Here is a 15,146-nt window from a genome sequence, read left to right as displayed (position 1 = left end):
CTTAATTTTTTTTTACCGTGGTGTTTTTATGTTACAGGCCTCTTCAACTGACGTCAGAGAGGCAAAAAAATCATGCATGCCAGCTTTGCGCTTTCGGTATCGGCTTAGCTGCGATCGTCATCATTGTCATCGTCGCCGTCGTCTCGTCGCTGTTACACGTCATCACATCAGGACGCTCAGACAACAGAACCTCTAGTCTTAGTCGCTATAGAAAGACGCTCGTCTAACGAAAAATGTTACAATGTTAATGTAAATATTGCTAGTGAGAACAACATGTGACATAGTTTGGCCAAGTAGTTGGCTGGCGCCATCTTGTAAAATATACGCTTGACCAGTCTTTCATGTTTTGCATCACACACTGTTTCTACTTCTTTGATAATAATAGATCAGTAAGAACTTTCCATGACCGCGTAATAATATTTGTCACCCGTATGATTCGTTACATGTCACGTTAATTAGTTATTGTTGCTGTTTACTCGTAGCAGAACAGGTTGAGTTAAGCAGTAAGGTTTGTGAAATTGCACTCTAAACGTGTCAATAAATCATCTTTGCTAGCTAAAAGACTGTGATTTTTTTCTGTGTCTAATAACTACGTCGTCGTGCTGATTTCTTCTCCTGCCGCCTGGACATTTTTACTGACGAGTCTTAATCAGATTCTAGCTCCAGGGTCAGAGCGATTATTTAACGTAACAGAATTCACGGGCCACGGCACACACACACGATAGGTTACGAGGACACACACGCGCGGCGCCGGCACACACACACACGCGCCCACCACACACGGCACACACACACCACACACACACACACACACCACACACACACACACACACACATGTGTAATGGTAAGCATCGGACGTCCGGATTCTGCCATGAACGCTCCTCTCACTCACCGTCATTGCAAGAATAGCAATTTGCTTTGCTTTCTATCTGCTCTAATCTCTCTCGTCTCTCTCTCTGTCTCTTATGGGCTTCTCTTCTCTCTCTCTTTCTCTCTCTCTCGCTTCTCTCTCGCTGTTCCTATCGCCTTTTTCTTTCTCTCTTCTCTTCTCTCTCTCTCTCTCACTCTTCTCTCTCTCTCTCTCACTCTCTCTCACACTCTTCTCTCTCTCACTACACTCTTTCTCTCCCTCTCTCTCTCTCGGCTCTGCTTTCGTCTCTCCGTCTCTCTCTCTCGCTCTTTCTCCACTCCCTCTCTTGCGCTCTCTTTCTAATCTCTTTCGCGCGCGTCTCTCTCTCTCCTCATCGTTGCTCTCTCTCTCCACTCCCTTTCTCTCTGGCTTCGCTCGATCTCTCGCTTTCTCTCTCTCTCTCTCTCTCTGGCTCTGCTCTCTTTCTCTCTCTGTCTCTATTCGCCGCTCTCTCTTGCTCGCTCTCTCTCTCTCGGTCTCTCTCTCTCTCTCTCTCTCTCTCTCTCAGTGGTCTCTACGCGGCTCTCTCTCGCTCTCTTTCTCTCTCTCCACTTTCTCTTTCTCTCTCTCTCTCTCATCTCTCTCTCTCTTCTCTCTACGCTGTCTCTCTCTCTCTGTGTGTGTGTGTGTGTGTGGGGTGTGTGTGTGTGGTGTGTGTGTGTGTGTTGTGTGGGGTCGTGCGCGTCGTGTGTGTATGTGTGTGTTATGTTGCGTATATCTGTAGTATTGTATATTTTTCTCTCGAGATCAATTAGTTTAGAAATAAATATTCCAGAACGAATTAAATGGTGCAATACTGCCAGGAGGGGGGCGGGCCAGCTAATCTTTCTGGAGCTTCCACTACACATCACATCTTATCCACCATCGTTCCCTCCCCGTATTCTCCGATCCATTTCATGCAGAGGCGTAAATCCGTACCGAGGAGTGGGGGAGATAATCCACGATAGCAGGGGGGCGAAATTAACCTTGGCTGCCGCAAGCTGGCCCGCTTGCCGTAGGCATGCCAGTGCTAGGGGGTCTGGGGGCATGCCCCCCCCCCAAAAAATGAAATATTTAAGCCATGCATTTTCCTGCAATCTGAGGCATACTGTGGGCCATATATTCTCATGTCTGATGACACTATCTCAACCCTAAACTCAACACTACAAGTTAGGATTCAAAACACTTTTCATGACTTTTCAGAGAGCGTACACAGTTATAGCTAGGTTACTATATAGTAATAATACATGTATTAAAACACAGGTAAGAATTGCAATTTCTCACAATTGCACGTGTTTTTGTATGTTTGCAACCTACTTTTTGTCTATTCTTTTTTTCTCTTTTTTTTTGAATATCAGGGAGATATTTGTACAGGCCATCCCCCCTCCTTCAAGAGCGGGGGGATGCATCCCTCTTCCCCCCGGGATTTACGCCCCTGATTTCATGCAATCTTCGGCCTCGACAGTAACCACCATCGCCTCTCCATCTCCCCACTGGCTAACATGTGTGTCAATGACATGCAGCATACGGAGATGGGTTGCTGGACACTGATAATTTAAAATGAAATACCTCAAACTACGGTCCCCATTCGACTGCGCGACTGTTTTCCAGGCATAAATGTGGTGTCCGTGAGTAAATTCGCGATAGCTTTTAAAAACGCCGGACAACATATGACAAAACTCTCATGTAACACAGCTGAAGTACATGGCTATCTAGCTTTAATAGTACTAATGCCACTTGGTAGAAAATAGTCGAAATAATCATTTTCAGCTCCTAAAGTATGTGATCCGATGAAAGATTTTTGTATTCTCCTCTTTTATACGCAAAATCAACTTGGCCAATCACGGGCGGATACACATTTTTCTTACCGCCATCTATCGGTAGCCAATATCGTCGCATTTTGCTGTCATTTGTTATGGTTTTTACTGTTTACGTGACAATATGTCATGTTTGATTAATCGTTCACTCATGTTATCTTGAGCGATAGAGGCAGTAATATTAGAAAAATATTCTATTTGTGCACTGATATAAGCAAAATAGTCGGTCTCGGACTTCACCCCTTTCCTAGATTTCTACCCTGTCTCTAGACTCTACTTTCTAGGACATTGACGGTAGGGACCTACCTATTTCAGTATTTGTTTGTAGGCCCCTATGCAGAGTGAGAGTGCTATGACTATGAGGACAATATAAGTTATAATAACCCGTCTAGGCGAACTCTATCCTGCAAAATGGCTGGACATAGTCATTATTGTGCCGCTATTCCTTGCACAAATTCTAGAAATAACAATAAAGACCTCTGTTTTTTCAACTTCCCAAAAAAAGACATCGAAAGGTAGGGTATTGGGTAATATTTATTACATGGTTTGTGAAATGAAAACAATTAAGAATGGCCACGTCATTTTTAGTCTAGGACCCCTAGCACATTAGTACTACATGATGGTAAATAAACACGAAATGTATTTACTAGTACTACCAAAGACAAAGTCACAATGTTTCTCTACTCTCTTTCACTTGTAAATGCCGTTCAAATGTTCTGTTCCGGAAAACCGGGATCGTCCCGTTTTTCACGACCATAATGTCTATGATCAATCCTGGTCGGAAATTAAAAATTTGCTCCATTGTCCATGTTTTCACAGTGCGTACAGTATAGTAATACAAGATTGTTTATTTGTGCTAAACAATTCGATTGTTCACACGAGCTGACTCGTGTTTCGCGGGGAATGTGTTAATTGGCTTAGGCTGGCCATACGCTAACAACAGTTGTGATGTTTTTCTTTAAAAGGTGTAAACGCTGGATTATTAACACAAGAAGGACAGACATAAATGTGGGCAATGTAAAATACAGGAGTTTGTGTGAGGAACATTTCGATGCGTCACAGTATATGAATCCAGCTGACAAGGGGGTTGCAAGACCTCGTAAAAGGTTGATGCCAAATGCAGTACCATTGATTTTCAACATCCCGAATCCACCACGAAATCCAGTACCGAGAAAACCGCCAACAAAACGAGTTCTTCCTCAAGCTGCGGCCTCTTCCAAGAAACCAAAAGGTAGCAGTTAATGTCTTTGTATACTTTGTAGGCAGTGGGATCAAGTCTGCCCCACCCCACCACGCTCACACAATGTAGCACATATCTATCTATCTCTTTCTCTCCCTCTCCCTCTCCTTCTCCCTCTCACCCCTCTCTCACACTTTCCCCCGCTCTCTCTCTCTCTTTCTCTCTCTCTCTCTCTCTCTCCCCTCTCCTCTCTCTCTCCTCTCTCTCTCTCTCTCTCTTCTCACACTCTCCCCGCTCTCCTCTCTCTCTTCCCTGCTCTCTCCTCTCTCCCCTGCTCTCTTCTTTCTCTCTCTCTCTCTCTCTCCTCTCACTCTCTCGCTCTCTCTCTCTATATATATATATATATAAATATAGTCATATTAGAATATAGATATAGATATAGATATAGATATAGATAGAGAGAGAGAGAGAGAGAGAGAAAGATATATATATATAGATGTATAGATAGATAGATATATGTAACACTATATATAACCTCATATATATGGTGTTGTGTATATATATATATATAATAATATATGTGTGTACTGTAGTGTGGTGGCAGCAGACTTGATCCCACTGCCAATGCACATAATGTAAATTTTCCTGTTTTCTCTGCCGGATAGTAGGTCAGGGAGTGAGCTGACTTGTGCTGGCCACACTGATTTTCGCCATTTTTGTTGTCAGTTATTAACATTGAGTGCCCAGTTGTAGGACCGACAGTCTTGGACAATATCTCACCACCCTGCCTAACAAATCACATTCAGTCCAACAGGTCCGACGTTTTTTTTTTCAACCAACATTCATTTTCTAGGAAATGAGCAAGCAACAGAAGATGTACCTGTGCCTGCCTGTCTTGGTGTATCTGGAGCTACACCAAATAAGCTGACTGTCCCAGCAACAGCAAAAGAAATTGAGCTTAGAAAGAAACTCAACATCTGCAGAGTGAAAAATTATAGATTGTCCAAAAAATTGGAAGCAATGAACAAGCTCGTGGAAGTACAAAAAGCCAAGACGTCCGATATGCAATCTGTCATTAATGGGGTTTCCAAATATCTAACTGGTCTTCCCCTAGACTTTTTTATTGCTCAGTTGAGAATGGCAGATGCGAAAAGCAAAAAAAAAAGATGGAGTCAAGAAATGAAGGCACTCTGTCAGTCATTGCATGATAAAAGTCCTAGTACGTACAGCATGTTAAGCAGCAAATTTGCATTACCAGGCATCCGCACTCTAAAAAGAATGTCTAAACACTGCAAATCAGATGGAATCTAGAAATGAAGACACTCACTCTGCCTGTCATTGCACTCTAAAATTCCTAGCATGTACAAATGTAAGTAAGGAATTTGTATTACCTTCCATCCGTACTTTACATTGAATGTCTGGGAAAGTGCATATCCCTGCAGGTTTCCCGTTGATATTGTTAGTGTGTGATCTAACATATCAAATAAATTAATGTGTGCAAATACTAAATATATATATATAGACATTTTATTGTAGTGCATCATGTTGCAACTATATTAAATTACTTTACTTTATTAATTACTTTATATTCTGCTGTGTATGTCATGCCTTTGCTAGGCCATTCGTCTAAAAATTCAAATTTATTTCATGATATTCCGAGATGGGAGTTGGGCGGCAGCAATTTCTCGTATAAACTTTTACAAGTGACTTTTCTGCGCTGAACTGTATATGATGACACATGTATTTAGTATATGGTTACTGTATACAGTTCAGTGCTCTCATGAGAATTCGTGGCATGCATGTGTGTTAGCTTGTGTAAAAGAGGGAGAGCTGAGAGAGAGAGGGGCAGTGATAGAGAGAGGGAGAGAGAGAAAGAAAGAGAGAAGAGAAATAGGCAGAGAAAGAGAGACAAATGAAAGAGAAAGAAATATATCAAAAAGAGAGATGGTGAGAGAGGGGTGGAGAATGAATGACAGAAAAGAAAGAGGAGAGAGAGAGAGAGAGAGCAAGCGAGAAGGGGATGAAGAGAAATGATATTAAAGCAGAGAAATAATAAGGACGGAATGGATACTAGATCTAAAAATGAGCTATGGTACAATACATTTTGCAAAAAAAGAATAACATGAAAACGTCACAAGTATTACCTATTAATAATGTAAAACCATTGTTTAATTAGGAATTATAAAATATAGTATCCACAATTTTTGAGATTTATTCAAATCTCACAATGCATGCAAATTCAACATGCAATCCAATATCAAGATTTAACAAGTACAAATGCACAATGTACACACATTTACAAGTTGCCATTCCGAGCTTTAGCAGGGTCGTAGTTTGGGGAGCGGGAGGCAAGGGGGAAGTTGCCCCCAGACTAATGCGAACAGTATATTACATTTCCAACACAGAAAACGCATCGTTAACTGTCTACCCATAGCACAAAATGCCCCCCCCCCTTTTCTCAGGTAAAAAAATTGAGGTTAGCTACTTCCCTGCATATCTTTGTAACATGAAGAGTTCATAATAGAATTCTGTATATTTTTCTATAATGGACTCTTTGTAATATTCAACTACCAGCTTTGCTGAACTCTACGACTAAATATATTCAAGCTAACATAGTCTTCATTGACGCGCGTCGGAATTTCTTCTGAATGACGTCACGAGTACTTCGGTATCGTCATACGTTCTTCGACAACGGATCGTGGCGACAGCGGCGATGGCTATGATGATGACGATGATGACAGCTAGACCCACACTCAGTGCAGGAGCTGGGAGGCAGATGTCGTTACGGTGACTTGTGTGGGAAGCTGGAAAAACAATCCGTGAAAGGTTATCAGCTATCAATGTATGTGTTTTTTTTTACACATAATTACGTGTCGCGACCTTGCTTATACGTTCTAATGTCGTCGAGAATGTGTTTAATTTTTGCGCGTTATATAGGTATCCTGTGATTTTAATTTCAAAATAATTTACCTTGGCTTGTAGGAGAAGAGTTAGTCGTGCGCACTCGGATCTCGCCACTGAGTGTCAGCGTCGGAACATCGCTCTGTATAAATTCTTCCTCCGTCTCACGCTTCCTTCTCCTGACGGGTGAACACTGAATCACGCGGTAAACGAATATATTAGTGACGTACAACTATGCAACAATAGTATAGGCCCAACACGTAGTGTAATCTGCATAACCTCATAAATAGTAGTCTTCAAAAGTCCAAGGGACTATAACGAAGACGGAGAGACAAGTTGATCGATAGATCAACACTGCGGGTTGTAGTGGAAAAAGCTGCAAATTTGCAATTTACTAAAATGAAGAGAGAGAATTCCAATACGGAATGACAGAAACAAAGAAGCTAAACTTTAAAGGATGCTTAGAAGATGGCACATGCCGAAAGCAATGATCACGCTCAGTTAGATGATCGAATGCCAATCTTCACCTGACCCTGATTAATTTGAGGAAAATATGCATTTTATGGATAGTGGAAATCGTAGAGGGCTGTCATACCGTGTCATCGCAATCAGATGCCAAGAAACAAGCGAACGCCTGGCATTGGAAGCGCACTATGTCTGCATCCGGGAACTTGAAAGCTCTGAATGCGATCCACTTCTCGACCGGACTGTCTCCTCCCACGCTCTTCTGTACATTCTCCGTCTGGATGATGTCATCAACTAGACCAGAGTTGACACATCTAAAAATGGAAAAAAATACGAACATTCTTTATCTACTTGATAAAACGGTGAATGATAACGTTTGACCACAATCGACTACCATTTTGTTCAACATATATATCACTGAGATCAAATGAAACTGTGTATACTTACTCAGCACTGTCAACTAGTTGCACCTGGAAGCTCTGATCAGCTGCACTGAATGCGCGGCAGTCATAGAGAAGGATGTTCTGATAGATACCTGCACGACGAGAGAACGATGTCAGAGACTTAGCAAAATTACACACGCATGTAAGGTGATACTACCTGTAAATTATATATTCATGAATCGATTGATTAAATCAGCATTGCACTTACTGGCATCTTCTAAGCTAGCAACGAGCAGCAGAGATTCGCCGATGTCGACGAAGGTTGCTGGTGTCGTCTTGCCGTCATTGTCGCTGCCTTCCCACACCGTGAGGCGAATCTGCGGCGGCGGAGGCGTGTTGTGCACGAGGGCGGTGGACAGCTGTCCCACCTCTAACTCATTAGCGCTGATTGTCACCGACATGTCAATGTCGTAGTGACAGGTGACAAGGAACGCCTGGTCGTCGGCCTTGATCAGGTTTTGGCGTTGTGCGACGTTGACAAACACCTGATACGTCTTCTCCTATAGTATAGAGATCATAAGAGCCCCTTAATGCAATAGTGGGCTAGGTGCATTTTTTGTCATTTTGAGTATAGGTGCCCAGAATATGAATGAGTAAAGTGATATCTTCATGGGGCATAGTGGTGTAAGTCAAAATAATATTTCAAAATTTCGAGACATATAGGGGGCAGTGTAGTATTGCACTTAGGATATTACCGCTTACAGCTAACAACTTTAAATGCCGTCTCCTAACGAAATGACTAAATAATTACACATCTAGGCCCACTATTTGCATTAAGAGAGCTATTTAAAGATGTTAAATATATAAAGGGGTTGCACATGCAATTTTACTCTATTTTAAAAGGTACCATATATGTGTGTATGCATCGCCCACGCTGACTGACATACTCTGCCTTATCATCTCTCTGCTCGTTATATTTATATTAATTATCTATATACGCAAATATACACTATGCGAGCATGCATGAACGCGCGCACGCACGCACGCACGCACACACAACACACACAGGATATATATATATATATATATATATATATATATATATATATATATATATATATATAATATATTTACATAAAGGAATACCTACCGATGTGTTTTCCACGACACCACAGCCCCAATGATCAAACTTCAGCACGACGAATCTCGATCCGGTTCCCCAAATCCGACAATTAGCGTCGGAATGAAAACGATCGGCGTACACTTCACCGTAGAATGGGTCGCTGAAGAATAATTCCATCTCAATATTGTCTCCTCGACACGTTATCTCATTACCTGCAACAAATAACGCGTAAAATATTAATTACCAAATTGCGCACGCACACAAGCACGCACGTACGCGCACGTACGAACGCACACAAGCGCGCACGTACGCACACACCCAAACACCGAGAATATACATATGTATTTCCCACTTACTCATGAGCTCAATCGCATGCACGCTTGTTCCATAGTGCACTAAAGTCATCAGTATAACCAGTAACATATTTGCTTATAGAAACGCCTACACTTGCACAGCATGCGAACGTATATTTGGGGTACGTATTTGCGAACGTATATATGGGGTAAAATGGCAGTCTGACGTGCGAATACGTGCACGGTGGTGGATTAATTTTCTAAATGGCAGAAGCACGGGAAAACTAAGCAGAATGAGGCGTATCTGAGAATTCAATATGCACTGGAACCAGTCTGAATAGCTTGGAAATACGCAAAAGTAGTGTATGTGTTTGAAATAAACAGTGTAGATTATCTACGGGCCTGTAACTAATTATGCTAATCAGTAAATCAATCACCATACTTGTTCTTTAATCAATCCTATAAAGGGTTTGGGTACCTGCGTCGATCTGTTTTCTCACAAATATACGACCACGATCCTTTCCTAAGCACTCGCATTTATTAGAGTCATCTCCGTGGATACGGGTCTGGGCACACATATCTCACGAGACCCGTACCTGGATTGACTCTACGATCTATTGTTGAGCTCGCGTGCCACCTGCCCGTGTGTGTTTGTAGGGGAATGAGAGCCTCTGCCTCTTTCCTAGCAACGCCTTTGTGCAGCGTAGGCAGCAGGGACGAGGTCGCGTGCGGTTCGCATCTCATCGCGGTAAACATCTGGTTACTCCAAGATCTAGCTGAGACCCGTTTGCGCCTAGACCTCGCTTGACCGCGTGCACATATATATAGCAGACGAGAAGCGAGAGTCAGAATCACAAGTTCCCGGACCTCGATCACGATCGACAAACTCGAGAAGGTAAGTGCAATCTCTAAAGTTGCTGTTATTTGTTCGTTTAGACTCATATACGTGCAATATGTTTAAGTTAAATCCCTGCCCGTGCCTATGTGGCATATAGGGCGGTGCCTATCTCCGTTTCCAATATGTTAATTTCTTATCCCTCTTAGATATGCCTAGGTGGCACATAAGGCAGTGACAAGACAAGAATGCAATAATGTATTAAGTTTAGTCGGGTAGAATTCTACCGATTTTTACTGATATCGTCAGCTAGCGGTTTCTCCTATTCCATATATATATTCTATTCTCCTATGCAATTTTCTAGAGAAGACTTCGAGTAGAATTCTACTGATTTTTTACTTTATCTTTTGAGTTTCTCCATTTGCATTCTCACGTAAATTTTTGATGATTTGTTAATCTGCTATCGTTATTATGCCTGTGAATAACGATGTCTGTCTGTGATTTTGTTTAGGTAAATACACACAGCAAATCATGAAGCTCTGTATTGCGATATTTGTGACGGTGTTCGTTGCTACGGGAATCCGCTATGGGTCTACAGCGTTCACGCCAGCATTGATGGGTAGGTGTATAAATGACGAATTTCACATTTTCAACTATCTATTTCTGCTGAACTTATCTTATAGTATATATATATATATATATATATATATATATATATATATATTAGTATATATATATAATATATATATTAAATTTATATCATTATATATATATATATATATATCGTATATGCGTGCTCACAAACATGTGCGTGTGGGCGCCATTGCATAGGTACATCGGAAAATGTATTAGTATATGCGCGTTTTCATTCATGCTACATACCTACCATGCATTCACCGATGATAGCACGATATAATATAATATAATATAATATAACATAACATAACATAACATACTGTAATATCAATATATAAATCGATGATAACTTATTCATTCTGTGTTTCGTGCGTTTTACAGAGAAGGTGATTACATGTCGGGGCGATGCGACAGACGTGACGCTCATGTTTGACTCGGGTTTCAATGGTGAGGTATTCACGACGGGATTCCACACCGACAGCAGATGTCGGGCCAGAGGGACAGGAACGGAATCTCTCACGCTACAGATCGACTACAACGAATGCGGAGTCTTCCAAAACACCGCCGTACGTTTACTCTAGTTAACTATCAAGACAGCTATTATATACTGTATAAAATAGTTTATATATAATGTGTACTGTATATAATAGTTTATATACTGTAGCTCTGTAACATCAAGAGCTAATAATACCTAATATATATAGGCGTATATATATACCTATATATATATATATATAAGTATATATGATATATGCCTATTATATATATAGGTGTTATTCATAACATTATGAATATATCGGTCCTCTTATCCGTATAGAAATGAATTATAGTGTTATGGTGTAGATGATGTAGAGTACAGAATGAATGATAGTATTACAGTATAGGTTTGTTCACGCATAACATGCATGCTCGCGAATAATCGTCACATGACCAAGCATGTAACTGTTGCGCATGTTTGTGATAAGTATATATATCTATATATATATATATAACAAAATGCATAGATGCTGGTTTGTTATGAATGCGATTCCCACGTACATAGCATTTCATTTTACAGAAACAACGTGAATGCGCGAAATAGCGGTGATTCTTGATCGTAATTTTTACTCAAAATTTTACCCTATAGGACCAAACGTACATGGTATTTGTCAACGTCGCACAACGCCAAAACCTGATCAAGGCCGACGACCAGGCGTTCCTTGTCACCTGTCACTACGACATTGACATGTCGGTGGACAATCAGCGCTAATGAGTTAGAGGGTGGCGACAGCTGTCCACCGCCCTCGTGCACAACACGCCTCCGCCGCCGCCAGATATCGCCTCAACGTGGTTGGAAGGCCGACAGATGACGGTCAAGACGACACCAGCAAACGCTTTCGTCGACATCGGCGAATCTGCTGGCTGCCAGTTGCTAGGCATTAAGAAGATGCCAGTAAGTGCAAATGCTGATTTAATCAATCGATTCCATGAATAATTAGATTTACAGATAGTGACGTATCCACCGTGTACCATGGGATTTGCTAAGTCTCTGACATCGTTCTCTCGTTCGTGCAGTATCTTATCAGCAACATTCTCTCTATATGACTGGCCGCGCCTTCAGTTGGCAGCTGATCAAGGAGCTTCCAGGTGCAACTAGTTGACAGTGCTGAGTAAGTATACACAGTTTCATTTGATCTCAGTGATATATATGTTACAAAATAGAAATTACAATTACAAATGAACAAAATAGTAGTTGATTGTGGTAAAACGTTATCATTATTACTGCTTTTATCAATAGTAGACTAAAGAATGCTTTTGTATTCTTTTCCATTATTAGATGTGTCAACTCTGGTTCTAGGATTGACATCATCCAACAGGAGAATGTACAGAAGAGGCGTGGGATGGAGACCAGTCACCTGGTCGAGAAGTGGATGCCGCATTCAGAAGCTTTCAAGTTCCGGTGCAGCGACATAGTGCGCGCTTCCAATACGCCAGGCGCTCGCTTTGTATTCTTGGCATCTGATTGGATGACACGGTAACTGCAACAGCCCGTCACGATTTCCACTATCCATTAAAATGCTATATTTCCTCAACATTAATTCCAGCGGTCACGGTGAGATTGGCATTCGATCATCTAACTGAGCGGTGATCATTGCTTTCGGCACTGTGCGATTATTCCATAAGCATTTTTTAAGTTTAGCTTCTTTGTTTCTGTCATTCCGTAATTGGCAATTCTCTTCCTTTCTCGTTAGTAAATTGCAATTTCGAGTTTTATTCAACTACAAACCGGCAGTGTTATCTATCGATCAAAGCTTAGTCTCTCCGTCTTTCGTTTAAGTCCTTGGACCTTTTGAAGTATTACTATTATAGGAGGTTATGCAGATTATACTAGCGTGTTGTGCCCTATACTAATTGTTGCGTAAGCCTGTACGTCACGTAATTTATTCGTTACGCGCGTGCTTCAGTGTTTTCACGTCAGGAGAAGGAAGCGTGCAGACGGAGGAAGGAATTTCTACAGAGGCGATGTTCCGACGCTGACACTCAGAGTGCGAATCCGGAAGTGCCGCGACACTAATGCTTCCCTGACAAGCCAAAGGTAGGCTCCTGAGATTCTTAATACACTTACAGTATCACGAAACAGTATTACATTTGTATATATGTGCGTGTGTTCTGTGTGGTGTGTGGTGTGTGTGTGGTGTGTGTGTGTGTGTGTGTGTGTGTGTGTGTGTTGTGCGCGCCGCGTGCGTCGCTCATGCGTGTGTGTGCGCGTGCGTTGCGTGGTGTGCGCGCATGTGCGCGATGTGATGTACTCGGGGCGTGTCGGATACGATCTAATATATTTTATCCAGTTTTGTAAACGGAACCCGATTAAACTTGTTCCAATATCAATTAAGCAATTAAATATAATTTATCCATCATTGATTAAACATAGTATCGGAACTGAATTTGTAGTATTTTAATAGGTTTTGGTTATATTTCAATTATATGAGCATTGAATGAAGCGTCAACATACGTGGATATCGGTGCACGATATAACAGAACAAATGGAAATTTATTTTACTCAAAGCAATATTTTTATTCTCTTCAACTGTTTCTTTTCTCTAGTAATTCTATAATCTATCATCTTACCTTTCGGACGTGCCGCTCGGACAAATTAAATATCCTTTTTTATTTAACCCGTGGCTGTTTTTATGTTACAGCCTCTTCAACTGACTCAAGAGGAAAAAATCTGCATAGCCAGCTTTCCGGGCTTTCGGTATCGGCTTAGCTGCGATCGTCATCATTGTCATCGTCCGCCGTCGTCATCAGTCGCTGCTTACACGTCATCACAGCAGACGCTCTCAGACACCAACACCTTAGTCTTAGTGCCTCTTAGAAGACGCTCGTCTATACGAAAATGTACAAAACTGTAATGTAAAAATATGTAGGAGAACAACTGCTTGAATAGTTTGCAGAGTAGTTGGCCTTGGCGCCATCTTGTAAATATCACGCCTTAGACCATCTTTCATGTTTGCATCACACATGTTAGGCTACCCTTCTTGATATAATAGATCAGTAAGAATTTCCATTGACCCGGTTATAATAATTTGTCGACCCGTAATGGAATTGTTTACATGTCACAGCTTAATTAGTTATTGTTGCTGTTACTGCTAGCAGAACAGGTTGAAGTTTAAGCAGTAAGTTTGTGAAATTGCACTCTAAACGTGAATAACTCATCTTGTAGGCTAAAACTTTGTATTTTTTCTTGTTCTATAACTACGTTCGGTTCGTGCTGCGATTTCTTTCCTGCGCCTGACATTTTATTACTGACGGCAGTCTTGGGAAATCGATTCTAGCTCAGGGTCAGACGATTATGTAACGATAACAGGATCACGCACGCACACACACACGGAAGTACGAACACACACGCGCCGCGCGCACACACACACACGCCACACACACGCACACACACACACACACAACACACCACACACACACACACACACCCACACACACATTGTATGTAAGCATCGAACGCGTCGATTCTGCATGAACGCTCCTCTTCACTCACCGTCATTTGCCAAGAAATAGCAATCTTTTGCTATTCTATCTCTCTCTCTCTCTCTCTTCTCTTCTCTGCTCTATGGCTTTCTCTTTCTCTCTCTTTCTCTCTCTCTCGTTTCTCTCTCGCTTTCTATCGCTTTTCTTCTCTCTTTCTCTCTCTCTCTCTCTCACCTCTTCTCTCTCTCTCTCACTCTCTCTCACACTCTCTCTCTAGGCCGCGTCTCTCACTCACTCTTTCTCTCCCTCTCTCTCTCTCGCTCATCTTTCTCTCTCTCTCTCTCTCTCTCGCTTCTCACTCCCTCTCTCGCTATCTCTTTTCTCTCTCTTTCGCGCCGCTCTCTCTCTCTCTCACTCGTTCTCTCTCTCTCACTCCTTTCTCTCTGGCTCGCTCGCATCTCGTCGCTTCTCTCCTCTCTCTCTCTCTAGATGTGCGGCTCTCTCCTCTTTCTTCTCTGCTGTCTCTAATCGGCTCTCTCTTGCTCGCTCTCTCCTCTCTCTTCTCTCTCTCTCTCTCTCTCTCTCTCTCTGTCTTCTATCGCCGCTCTCTCTCGCTCTCTTCTCTCTTACTCACTTTCTCTTTCTCTACTCTCTCTCTCTCTC

General features: G+C 41.8%; 4 protein-coding genes and 1 long non-coding RNA gene across 6 annotated transcripts in view; 3 read left to right on the top strand and 2 right to left on the bottom strand.

Annotated features, from left to right (window-relative positions):
• LOC106804629 overlaps nt 1-13,723 on the top strand; it is a 15,588-nt gene extending 1,865 nt beyond the window's left edge. The window contains exon 3 of the long non-coding RNA XR_001393347.1: nt 13,703-13,723. This is a non-coding gene — a long non-coding RNA (uncharacterized LOC106804629). The remainder of the gene's footprint in view (nt 1-13,702) is intronic.
• On the top strand, nt 2,776-5,468 carry LOC106804626 (THAP domain-containing protein 5-like). Its single transcript, XM_014805893.1, has 3 exons — nt 2,776-3,222; nt 3,673-3,938; nt 4,741-5,468. The coding sequence occupies exons 1-3, from the start codon at nt 3,119-3,121 to the stop codon at nt 5,196-5,198; spliced, it is 828 nt and encodes a 275-aa protein (XP_014661379.1). The 5' UTR covers nt 2,776-3,118; the 3' UTR covers nt 5,199-5,468.
• On the bottom strand, nt 6,075-9,320 carry LOC106804625. 2 transcript variants are annotated; one of them, XM_014805891.1, is made up of 8 exons: nt 9,265-9,320; nt 9,116-9,234; nt 8,787-8,971; nt 7,905-8,196; nt 7,701-7,788; nt 7,384-7,567; nt 6,858-6,981; nt 6,075-6,691 (listed from the first exon to the last, which is right to left on the bottom strand). In XM_014805891.1, the coding sequence occupies exons 2-8, from the start codon at nt 9,180-9,182 to the stop codon at nt 6,507-6,509; spliced, it is 1,125 nt and encodes a 374-aa protein (XP_014661377.1). In that variant the 5' UTR covers nt 9,183-9,234; nt 9,265-9,320; the 3' UTR covers nt 6,075-6,506. The 2 variants fall into 2 exon arrangements, with proteins under 2 accessions (XP_014661377.1, XP_014661378.1); XM_014805892.1 differs by lacking the exon at nt 9,265-9,320 and having other exon boundaries at nt 9,116-9,236.
• On the top strand, nt 9,848-11,827 carry LOC106804628. The gene is made up of 4 exons (XM_014805894.1): nt 9,848-9,947; nt 10,399-10,506; nt 10,905-11,089; nt 11,650-11,827. Exons 2-4 carry the CDS (start codon nt 10,419-10,421, stop codon nt 11,770-11,772), a joined length of 396 nt encoding a protein of 131 aa, XP_014661380.1. The 5' UTR covers nt 9,848-9,947; nt 10,399-10,418; the 3' UTR covers nt 11,773-11,827.
• A 95-nt stretch (nt 13,724-13,818) lies between the features above and the next one.
• LOC106821654 overlaps nt 13,819-15,146 on the bottom strand; it is a 12,757-nt gene continuing 11,429 nt past the window's right edge. Inside the window, exon 5 of the mRNA XM_014826544.1 lies at nt 13,819-13,889. Coding sequence (XP_014682030.1) covers nt 13,819-13,889 — 71 coding nt within the window. The remainder of the gene's footprint in view (nt 13,890-15,146) is intronic.

The sequence above is a fragment of the Priapulus caudatus genome, unplaced genomic scaffold (genome assembly GCF_000485595.1).
Source record: "Priapulus caudatus unplaced genomic scaffold, Priapulus_caudatus-5.0.1 Scaffold81, whole genome shotgun sequence".
Taxonomy (NCBI): domain Eukaryota; kingdom Metazoa; phylum Priapulida; class Priapulimorpha; order Priapulimorphida; family Priapulidae; genus Priapulus; species Priapulus caudatus.
Note: the sequence above shows the minus strand (reverse complement) of the source record. Positions and strands in the feature narration are given on the sequence as shown.

What these genes read in the sequence shown, in the direction of transcription:
- LOC106804626 (XM_014805893.1), top strand. Translation starts at nt 3,119, where the DNA reads ATGGCTGGACATAGTCATTATTGTGCCGCTATTCCTTGCACAAATTCT. An exon ending in CCAAAAAAAGACATCGAAAG is followed by an intron (nt 3,223 to 3,672) that starts GTAGGGTATTGG and finishes TTTCTTTAAAAG; the next exon opens with GTGTAAACGCTGGATTATTA. An exon ending in CTCTTCCAAGAAACCAAAAG is followed by an intron (nt 3,939 to 4,740) that starts GTAGCAGTTAAT and finishes TTCATTTTCTAG; the next exon opens with GAAATGAGCAAGCAACAGAA.
- LOC106804625 (XM_014805891.1), bottom strand. Translation starts at nt 9,182, where the DNA reads ATGTTACTGGTTATACTGATGACTTTAGTGCACTATGGAACAAGCGTG. An exon ending in GTGTCGTGGAAAACACATCG is followed by an intron (nt 8,197 to 8,786) that starts GTAGGTATTCCT and finishes TCTATACTATAG; the next exon opens with GAGAAGACGTATCAGGTGTT. An exon ending in TGCTAGCTTAGAAGATGCCA is followed by an intron (nt 7,789 to 7,904) that starts GTAAGTGCAATG and finishes CTCGTCGTGCAG; the next exon opens with GTATCTATCAGAACATCCTT.
- LOC106804628 (XM_014805894.1), top strand. Translation starts at nt 10,419, where the DNA reads ATGAAGCTCTGTATTGCGATATTTGTGACGGTGTTCGTTGCTACGGGA. An exon ending in GTTCACGCCAGCATTGATGG is followed by an intron (nt 10,507 to 10,904) that starts GTAGGTGTATAA and finishes TGCGTTTTACAG; the next exon opens with AGAAGGTGATTACATGTCGG. An exon ending in GAGTCTTCCAAAACACCGCC is followed by an intron (nt 11,090 to 11,649) that starts GTACGTTTACTC and finishes TTTACCCTATAG; the next exon opens with GACCAAACGTACATGGTATT.